This window comes from Neurospora tetrasperma (assembly GCF_000213175.1).
Source record: "Neurospora tetrasperma FGSC 2508 unplaced genomic scaffold NEUTE1scaffold_2, whole genome shotgun sequence".
Taxonomy (NCBI): domain Eukaryota; kingdom Fungi; phylum Ascomycota; class Sordariomycetes; order Sordariales; family Sordariaceae; genus Neurospora; species Neurospora tetrasperma.
In genome coordinates this window covers 1-10,132 of record NW_009799100.1, presented here as the reverse complement: position 1 = coordinate 10,132, position 10,132 = coordinate 1, and the positions used below count along the sequence as shown (strand labels likewise).

The 10,132-nt window shown below is 50.7% G+C and overlaps 5 protein-coding genes across 5 annotated transcripts; 2 read left to right on the top strand and 3 right to left on the bottom strand.

The window, feature by feature from the left end:
- Nucleotides 1–82: 82 nt before the first annotated feature.
- NEUTE1DRAFT_116197 (uncharacterized protein) lies at nucleotides 83–346 on the bottom strand (the record flags this gene model as incomplete). Its single annotated transcript, XM_009850574.1, has 1 exon — nucleotides 83–346. The coding sequence occupies one exon, from the start codon at nucleotides 341–343 to the stop codon at nucleotides 170–172; it is 174 nt and encodes a 57-aa protein (XP_009848876.1).
- Nucleotides 347–690: 344 nt separating this feature from the next.
- NEUTE1DRAFT_59173 (uncharacterized protein) lies at nucleotides 691–2,364 on the top strand (the record flags this gene model as incomplete). Its single annotated transcript, XM_009850573.1, has 2 exons — nucleotides 691–1,506; nucleotides 1,566–2,364. The coding sequence occupies 2 exons, from the start codon at nucleotides 691–693 to the stop codon at nucleotides 2,040–2,042; spliced, it is 1,293 nt and encodes a 430-aa protein (XP_009848875.1).
- A 444-nt stretch (nucleotides 2,365–2,808) lies between these two features.
- On the bottom strand, nucleotides 2,809–4,632 carry NEUTE1DRAFT_39987 (uncharacterized protein; the record flags this gene model as incomplete). Its single annotated transcript, XM_009850524.1, has 2 exons — nucleotides 2,809–3,516; nucleotides 3,580–4,632. 2 exons carry the CDS (start codon nucleotides 4,630–4,632, stop codon nucleotides 2,809–2,811), a joined length of 1,761 nt encoding a protein of 586 aa, XP_009848826.1.
- An 861-nt stretch (nucleotides 4,633–5,493) lies between these two features.
- NEUTE1DRAFT_77853 (uncharacterized protein) lies at nucleotides 5,494–7,207 on the top strand (the record flags this gene model as incomplete). The annotated part of the gene is made up of 2 exons (XM_009850572.1): nucleotides 5,494–5,775; nucleotides 5,841–7,207. The coding sequence occupies 2 exons, from the start codon at nucleotides 5,494–5,496 to the stop codon at nucleotides 7,113–7,115; spliced, it is 1,557 nt and encodes a 518-aa protein (XP_009848874.1).
- Nucleotides 7,208–7,710: 503 nt separating this feature from the next.
- Nucleotides 7,711–9,276, bottom strand: NEUTE1DRAFT_59167 (uncharacterized protein; the record flags this gene model as incomplete). The annotated part of the gene is made up of 5 exons (XM_009850571.2): nucleotides 7,711–7,876; nucleotides 8,092–8,576; nucleotides 8,641–8,692; nucleotides 8,825–9,112; nucleotides 9,164–9,276. The coding sequence occupies 5 exons, from the start codon at nucleotides 9,274–9,276 to the stop codon at nucleotides 7,711–7,713; spliced, it is 1,104 nt and encodes a 367-aa protein (XP_009848873.1).
- Between the last annotated feature and the right edge of the window lie 856 nt (nucleotides 9,277–10,132).

The following is a 10,132-nucleotide window of genomic DNA, read 5'->3' as shown; positions in this document are numbered from 1 at the left end:
AAAGCGTGTGGACTGTGGGTTGTTGAAAGTAAGTTGCCTGCCGTTTATCTTATGACATGAAGGGAGCAGTGGCTGGTTCCGTCCTTATTCCTCTCTCTTCCTTTCTATGTTCAGTTGAGTTCGGTCCTCTTCATTTATGCTCATTGTCTACGCTTTCCAATTCGTTCTTTCAAGGCCTTGTCAACCATATAGCACCGCCGAGTGCGGTTATTGTCACCAATCCGGACTCCGTGTTTCCGTTGCATCTGATAGTACGCAGTGGTATCAGGATCTGCATTGCGGCTCCGGTGCGAAGTCCTCCTTTCCCCAAATCTTCGGCCGAAGGCCAAGAATCGCAGGCCATGTGGGATAACGATGCAGCTCATCGGCCGACATAGGATGGTGCTTACATGCGGGCACCACAAGTACGGCGGGCCGTGAGAATGTTACCCATCCCCGCCGAACATGCCCATGGCCGTCAGCACTAAAGGCTCGCCAACCTGGGACCTCGCATCAACCATTGGTCGGCGATCTACAAAGATGTGTGGTTTGTGCACCAACTACAGCAATCTGATTCTGAAATACTTGACCTTCCGGTGCCGTTGTCTTCAGAACATCTTGTGAGGTGATTCATTCTTTTCATTTTTACTTCTCCAAGTCATTTCTATCTATTGTTTTTTTCTCCGACAACACTACTACCAAGCATCCAGGATGGGCAGCCTTTCGACAGCCGGCGTGAACGACCCGTCCTCGCCCTCCATTCTGGGCTTGGCGCAGAACATACTTTCCGCCGCCCAGGATATCACCAAGTATCTTCAGGTCAACAAGCTTCCCGAGCCATCCTTTTCCCTTGAATCTCAAGACCCCCCTCACGACCACCCCGAATATCGCCGCCTCCACGCGTCTCTCAAGGCGAACTTGGAAGATCTGCAACTCCTCATTGACGGTCCCAGGAAGTGGCTCAGAGCGTTCTGCTGTACCGGCTACGACCTTGGTGCCCTTCAGGTTGCTCTCGACTTCGACTTCTTCCAGCACGTACCGGCTCATGGGGATATTGCAGTTGAGGATCTGGCCAACAAGGCAGGCCTTGATGTAGACCGTACCAGCCGCATCATCAGACAGCTCAGGACCTACAGGATCTTCGAGGAGTTGCAGCCTAGAAGGGTTTCTCACAGCCCTTCCTCTCTCGTGATTCAGCAGGATGAGCAGCTCCGGGCCGTCGTCCACTACTCTCTTGATGAGATGCTCAAGGCGGCTGCCGACTGCAATGTCAGTCTCAAGGCAAACCCTCACGAGGCGCACCAAAACCTCAACCCCTTTGTCACTCGGCATGGCGTTGGCATCTTTGAGTTCTACCAAAAAGATCCGGAGAAGGCTCGGCGGTTCGCCAAGGCTATGGCGGGCCTGAGGAAGATGGATAGTCACCTTGACTTCCTGCTCAAGGATGGGTTCAACTGGTCTGCTCTCAAGGGGACCGTCGTTGATGTCGGCGGTGGCAATGGTCACATTTCCAAGAGCTTGGCTCAGGTAAGTCTTTGTTTCTCTGCTTCCTCTTGACTCACGACTCGTTCTGACAACGGAAACAGATCTACCCCGATTTGGACTTCATCGTGCAGGACTCCAATGCCGACATGCTCGCTGAAGGCAAAGAATCTCTCACCCAAGACCTCGCCCCCCGAGTGCAATACATGCATCATAGCTTCTTCGATCCTCAGCCTGTCAAGAACGCCGCCGCTTTTCTAATTCGCCAGTGCACTCACAACTGGGCCGACAAGGACGTGGTCACCATCTTCAAGGCATTTGTCCCCGGTCTGGAGAACTCGAGCCCCGAAACTCCGCTACTGATCAACGACATTATCATCCCCGAACCTGGAACCTGGCCACGTCATCAGGAGCGCAATGTGCGCCAGGTCGATATGGTGATGCTCGTCAACTGTGGCGCTAAACAACGCACGAAGGCCGAGTTTGAGCAGCTTTTGAAGCAGGCGGACGAGAGATATGAGATCAAGAATGTCTTTGATGATGGACCATTGGGTTTGCTGGAGGTTTATCTCAGAAGATAGATGGGCCTTGAACAGTTTCGAGGTGGATGATGTGCGTATCCCACATGGACAAGATAAATAAGGCTGCGTTTTTGCCCTTCTTTGACTTTTTTTGTGTTGAACCATACTGCAAAGGAGGCGATCACGGAGAGCAACGTAGTGTAGTGAAAGTCTTGATTGATTGAAGAGAAAGAAAGAAGAGGAGGAAGGAGGATAAAATCCGACTTATATACAGGGTAGCAATGTGTGGATCGTATCCACTAATGCCAAGAGAATGCCAAGAACTGGTGATGGCTTCAACATTTTGCCCATAATTAATTTTACATCTCTCTTTGTTCACTTCTAAAAGACAAGCGCAAACAATTTCCATCGTCAAACAGGGGCCGCATTGCCACCTCTAGCCAGTTACACGAAGCTTCAAGTTGTGGTTCGATCTGATGTGCATACAATGTATCTTGTATCTGGAGTCTGGATTCTGGAGTCTGAAGGGAGAGTGCACTTACAGGGACTTAGTAGTGCTGCAGTCTTGGACCGTCCTATCCGATCTCATCGGCCGACAATGTCTTGGCGATAGAGACAGTGTTGGGCCAGGGTTCTGACAATATCGCACCGAATACAGTGCCTCTCTCCTAGCAATATCTTGGACTCCGGTGACGGCTCATCTATTCACACAACGACAAAGGGAAGAAGGGAACATAGGGCCGATGTTCTATTCTTTATTCTTGGTCGTCAACGTAAACTTACATGGGGCGATAACTGCGAGCCATTTCTCCCTTGAAGCGTTGAGTCATAGCTTGCGAAGCCGCACATAACATTGCTGCGGCACACGAGCAATGCCCTCCAGTCCAGCATAAGATGACAGCGCCGGTGGGGTCTTCAACAGCTCGAAGTTCCAAACAAGCATGGCAATCACGATCCGCATCTCCATGTACGCCAACCTCCTCCCCCAGCACGTACGCGGCCCCAAGCCAAAGACGAGCTGCGGGCCAGCAGCTCCGTCAAAGTCTACATCATCAGTTAGCAGACCGTTTCCTTCCCTTTTGCGTACCAACCACCGCTCCGGAACAAAAGCTGCCAAGTCCTGAGTCTCATCCCATGTGGCATTTATCTTGGAAGCGCGCGAAGTTTCGCTCCTTCTCGATTCGTCGATGGGAAACGACGGCGACAGGAAGCCGGGGCCGTTGGACATGAAAAAGACTTGCGTTCCCTTCTTGATGGGATACCCCAGGATAGTGGTATCAGTCAAGGCCTCGCGAGTGACTGGAACGGCGTTGATGCGGAGCATCTCTTCCATGATGGCGTCCAAGTACGGCAGCTTTGCATGCCGGATCTCCTCGAAGGTGAAGAGGCGGTTCTCGTTTTTAGCAGCACTGAGGGTCGTGTATAAAACTGAACGTAAGTTGCTTTGGACTACGGGATGGTCGGTGAGATACTTGGTCAACCACATCATTGCGCCGCTGGTGGTGTGATGGCCACCGACTATGTTGCCGAACATCTGGACGGAAGAAGCTGTTAGATCGCAACCATGGACAGAACTCGGGAAGAATGCACAACTCACCTCGTCTCGCAACACCTTGCTCCTGAAATCCGGAGCCCGACCTTCCTTTTCAGCTCTGGATGCTTCCCGCATCAACATGTGCTCAATGCCCGTCTGGATACAGCCAGATTGGAAGTTGCTAATGGCAATCTCCACTTGCTCCCTCATGGCACGCTCCTTCGCATCGAAAATGTGTTTGTACCAAGACTGTTTTGACCACCACCAGGTTTGCAACTTGGGCATTAGAGCATTGATGGTTCTTTCCACGATTTCCGGAGCCTCGTAAACGGAATTGAGGAAGTCAACGAGCGGCACCAGCGGGAACACGACCGGCTCGTCGGAGTCCTTACCCTCCATCATCGCATCGACATCTTCGGCCTGCATTTTATCCACACGTTCCATCTGTGGCCCAAGCGAAGTGTGCACCCAGTTCTTGCCAAACGCAAACTCGAGCATCACATCCAGAGATGTGTACTCGAAATCCTTTTTGACGCTAAAAGGCCGTCCGCGAGCAAGAAGCATTTTCGTCTCGAACAACTTCATCAGCTCCAGCCCCTTGCCATAGATTGCCGGGCCCACGTGGTTGTTGAGGAAGCTCGTGGTCATGAGATCCTGAATCAACTGGCGATTGGCCTTGAACTTTTCCCCTGTCATGTAAATGCCGTGGAAGGAGCCCATGCAAGCCATCCCATCAGACAAAAAGGACGACTTGTCGAATTCCTTCCGCCGCATCAGGATGTCCTTGGCCTCGCGGAAATCGGCGAGAAGCACCCAGGGCTTGGAGAAGGGCCGGATGAAGATTTGGCAGAGTGGTGAATTCATCTGCTTCATCTGCTTAGCGCACCAGACACGGAACTCGCCCGTTGCGCTAACTTCTTTGATCATGGCCGGCGCATCTCCGAGGAGAGACTTGGCAGCCTGGGGGTTGTAAGGGATGCCGGGGATGGGTTTGGGGAGGAGCCATCGGTACAGGCTGTAGAGACTGACAGTAACTGTGAGAAGGACAAGGAGAGGATCTGTGAGATTGGAGATGTTGTCAAAGAATGGGATACTTTGCTGGACGACTGGTAACATGATGGGCCAATATGGCGGCTAGAGGATGTTGTTGCTGGACTTCGATGTTTTCTGGTGAAAGTTTGTTGAGCGCCCATCAAACAGTACATGGTTTGCGTAAACACCTTTGGAAATGGGCAAGGTACTTGATACTTGGACACCAAAGGCAAGTTGTGCAGTCATCACTGACAGCAGAACAGCCCAGCCGAAGGCACAGTCGGTCCTCGTTGGTTGTGACGGGACCACAGTCCACATGCCACCCACCCAGAGGTATCGGGCTTCTCAGCTGGCTGTCTCGGTCTGGTTTCTTCGGGCCTGGCGTCGGGGCTGAGAATGGAGTGCTGATCGAGACTCAGGTTGTCCCTAGGACAGGGGTCTAGAGCATCGGAGTTTTTGACAATAAGTCGTCGGCCGACAAACTTCGGCTTGCGCGGGGCTCACGGTGACCTTCGGTTGTATCAACCGAACACAGTGGAAACACCAGTCTGCATGATGGATCAGGTTCTTTGGCTGCCACCCGGTCACATTCTCGTGATGGCTTGACTGTCCAACCCCAGAGGTACCTACCCTAGGTGCTGTGCCACAGGCTGTTGACCTGAGCCTCGCCTCAACTCTCTTCGATTGGTTCATAGGCCGAAAAATGACCACGATGCTGTCTCGGGAGAATTATTGAGATGTTTTTGCAAACCAAACTGATGGCCGATGGGCTGGAAGGCAGAAACGATGAGTACGTACCCAGAAGGGAGTCAAAGAACATATAAACCTCTGGTTGAAGGTCACTTGAAGATCTTCACTGCAAGGCAACACGTCGTCGCATCGCATTGCATTGCGTTTCAACCAAATTCCCGCTTCAACTGGTCAAGCAACTTCTTCGATTGCAACATGAAAGGCCTTCTCTCCCTTGCCAGCTGTCTTGGCATATTTCACACGCTGGTTGCAGCTGCAACCATCCCATCCTACTTTGAGCGTTCTCCATCAACCCCTCGCAAGTTGAGCGTCGCCCAAATCCAGCGTGAACTTGGTTCACGGCTCTCGAAGAGCACCATCATTTTCGGACCCGAGGATGCACGTTACGAAGACGCTACGTCGAGATGGAACGATTTTGCCAAGCCAAAGTTCCAGATCGTCATCGAGCCTGGCCAGGAATCCGATGTAGCCAGTATTGTAAGTTTTATGGCGTATGGTCAGTGTCACACAGTAGATCACAAGATGCTGACACGAAAATGCAGGTAAAATACTGTAACGAAAAGAGCATTGAGTTCTTGGCCATCAACAAGGGTCATGGATATCCCTCTAGTCTCGGATCATTCAACGGCGTGCAGATCAACCTTGCACAATTCAGAAGCATCACCATTCAGCCCAATGGCAAGTCTGCTTGGTTTGGAGGCGGGGTGTTCGATGGCCAAGCCAACAGATACCTTTGGGATCAGGGATACGTCACGACCACTGGCTCCTGCGATTGCGTGGGCATGATGGGCCCAGGCCTTGGTGGTGGCCACGGCCGCCATGAAGGTCCTCACGGCATGATCAGCGATAACATTCTTCAGCTCAATGTTGTTCTTGCAGATGGAACTGCCGTTCGTGTCAACAACACCAGCCACAGTGATCTCTTATGGGCTATGAAGGGTGCGGGTCACAACTTTGGTATTGTCACCAGCTTCGAGATGAAAGTCTATCCCCGCGGTCCTGACACCTGGCACTACCATAACTATGTGTGGCGTGGAGACCAGCTCGAAGCTGTCTTCACTGCCCTCAACAATTTCCACGGAAATGGCTCAACCCCGGTCAACATGACAACCAACTTCGGAAACATGTTGTTGGATACCACCGTTTCGGATAAGGAGCCTGTCCTCTGGTGGACGTTTGCCTACCGTGGATCCGCTGCTGAAGCAGAAACACTCCTGGCCCCATTCAATGCCATCGAGGCTGTACGGGATGAGCAGGGAGATGTTCCCTTTCCAAAGGTGGCTGCTGCACAGCAGACTGATGAGAACAGTGCCATTTGTCAACACAACAAAGTCCGAATCACCGCCACAGCCGGTCTTCAGGTGTACAACCTGACCGCCGAGCGCCTTATCTTTGAAGGTTTCAAGAAACGCATTGCCAGCGACCCAACATTTGCCGCAGGAGCTGCTGTGACCCACGAAGGCTACTCCACTGCCGGAACGGATGCCCAGAATTCCAACGACTCAGCCTACCCCTTCCGCGATGACCATCATCTCATGCTGATTCAAATCGTCATCCCTCCTAACAACAAGACCATCGAACAGGAGGCCTGGAAATGGGCCAAGGAGGTGAGAGACCAGTGGAACCAGGGCCAGCCTACCAGACCAGTCAATGCTTATGTCAATTATGCCAACGGGTTTGAGTCTGTGGAGGAGCAGTATGGACATGAGGCGTGGCGGTTGAAGAAGCTTCGGGATCTCAAGGCCAAGTATGACCCTTTCAACCGTTTCCGGTTCTACAATCCCATCATCGGGAAGAAGACCGTTGGCCCCATTTAAGGTGATACAGATGAAAGATCCTCTAGAAGTCAACCTCGGGATAAATGTATCTAGATTCTCTACTACCTCACCTACGGTTCGTATTCAATCTTAAACCCATTTGCTCCCCTCACTGAAAGGCACATCTGTACCTCTACAAAAAGGCTTTGTTTACCTAGGAAGCTGGGTAAATTCCACTTCACACTTGTGATGCGCAAATGTTTCAACTACCACCGGGCAGCCTTTTACCTCTAAAGGTGAACTGCTCGAACTGCCCCCCAATAACATCCACGCATGTAATCTCTAGAGGTACCCTAGGTACACGATGGGGCCTTTAACACCTGATGATCGAACCATCCGTTCACAAATGTAAAGTTGGAATGCAAGAAGACTCCCGTTGATGCCCACAATACCTCTACGCTCATAAATAATGTATTAGGCTCTCGCACTAGTCAATAACTTTCCTAATTATTCACTGTCGTGCCTGGCAAAACAAACGCTTGTGGGCAGAGACCCCGGCCCCAAGCTTGCACATTCATTGTCTCCGCGACAGCGCGAAGCCACCTGGGTAGATACACAGCGCGAGATGTCATCCCGTACATTTCTCCAGCACTACCTATACAATGATGGCCCTTACACCCTTGCTGCTCGAAACCGGGAAAGGATTGAAGAAGTCGTGGTCGTGCGTCACATCGGCCTCTGTGGTTTCGTGAAGCTTCATATGCGGGAAGACGCGAACAATGAGCAATGAAAGCAGCACATAGAGCTCGCAGTAAGCAAGACTAGGGAGCAGTAAAGGTCAGTTCCACTTGCCATGATAATGAGGGTCTGGATTACTCACTTAATGCCAAGGCAGCTACGACTGCCCTTGGAGAATGATAGCAAAGCCCGGTCGAGTTCTTTCCGATGCTGATTGTTGTCATCGATCCATCGCTCTGGAATGAAAGAGTGCGAATTTGGAAAGACCGTTTCATCATGATGTATACTGAGAGGCGACATCCCGATTGCATAACCCCTTGGTATCACGTATTGAAATTCGCGCATGATGTTACTTCCCTTCGGTGCCCATTCGCCACGATACACCAAGTCTTCTCCAACTGGGATGCGAGAAGAACGACTGGCAACGCCATAGGATAGACGTAAACCTTCGTAGATGACACCTCCCAGGTAGGGCAACTTTTCCAGCGTGTGCCAAGAGGGAAGTTGTCCAGATTTGCCGTCGATGGCCTGTGTTACCTCTGTGGTGACCTTTTCCAGCAGCTCACGGTTTGCAAAGAGATGATAAGTGATGACGGATAATGCCCAACTGACGGTTTCCGTCCCGGCTGCAAACAATGAGAATCCCTCATCCGTCAAACGCTCGAGGGATTTCTCGCTTGGTGGAAGATCTGAGGTCAAGAGAGCACCAAAGACTGATGAGCCATCGTCGAGACCCTTGATCACATTGTCTTGTGCTCTCCTCACATATCTCGGCATATCCCCCTGGATGTCATAATTCGTCAGCGAAACAGGGCAGGGAAGGAAACTTTCACCAGAGAAAACGTACCACTAACGCATTGAAGAGCGTGTTCATATCCTTTGAGAATCGTCGAGTGATCCTGTCGTCCCGTTAGCGACAAGACCCGTATACAGCAATGACAATGGGACACCATTACATGGCTGTAGCAACACTCAAGTGCTTGAAAAAGGGGATAAAACGAAGCCAGTACATCAGTTTGAGCTGCGCGTACAATGGCTCGCGGAAGTTGGGCTCCCACCCCTTCTGCTCGATCAACCCAAGGCTGTCACCGAGACAGTAGCCGGAGATGACATCGGTGGTAAAATGGCTATATGCCGTAGTGACATCAAAGGGCGCTGACTTGCCCAGGATCAGGATTTTGTCACAAATGCGCTCGGCATAGTCGCGAACTGTTGGCTCCAGTCGCGCAACTTGTGCACGGGAAAAGAACTTGTTCAAGGCGTTTCGTCTCATCCGATGAAGATCATGGCTTGTGGTCGAAAAAGTAGCGTCGACAATACTGAGATGGATGGATGTCAGAATCGAGCCCAATTGAGTCGTAGATTATCACACGGGGAACTTGCCCTCCACTTCCTCGGACTTGATGCAAAGGCTTGTCTCGTTTTCTACTGCCGGAGGCGTAGATCTCGTCAATGAAGCGCCAGTCGCTACAATGAACTTCATTGGGACTGATGCGTACGACAGGGCCTAGGGTAATCGCATAGTCGTCGAGTTCCGTTGTTAGAGGACGGTGACAAAACATCGGAAGACATGTTGAGATGGTGCTTAGGGCTCGTCATACCGTATTCCTCGTGCATTAACAGGATGCGCTTCTGGTACATGCCACCTCGCAGGACGTCCCAATAGAACTCAGGAATGTACGTTGCCGCCGCAAGCTTGGGACCTGGAATATGTCGCAAAGGATGGAAAAAGACATTGTAGAAGGCACTCGCGAGGTAGAAGGCGATCGAAGCACTTGCTAAAACGAGAATACATCTTGCGGATGTATATAAGAGTTCTGCAAGTACATTATGTCCGCGCATTTCGTTGAGAGCGATGAAGGGATTGAGAAGAAAGTAGTTTGCGTAGGCGGTAAGATGATAAAATTGGTACTTTGGCTCGTAGTTGCTTTTTACTACGAATGTTTAGAGTGAGGATAGTGTTTGTGAAGGTTTCGCCCGACGTGCGTCGGCCGAGATGCGAGTGGAAGGTACTTAGAACGCACGTTGAAGGTCTTAGCCTAGGACTTGGTCATTTCTAGAACTTTATTTGCCACGGTCGCAACTAAAATTTCAAGTTTTAACTTCTTTTGCTTTTTTTCTCAACAATTATCGCGTGCACTAGAATGTGACCGGTACTAAAATGACCGCGTTTTTCTCCTTATTAATCTAATACTAGTTGTATTTTTATATATATAATAAACGAGCAGGAATATCTATTGTAATGTAAAAAGTAGCTTTTTTAAGCTGCTATTTAAACCGTGTCCTACTTGGCGCTAAATATTCCTATTTAAGCTTGCTAAGTAGGTACTAATATAGGG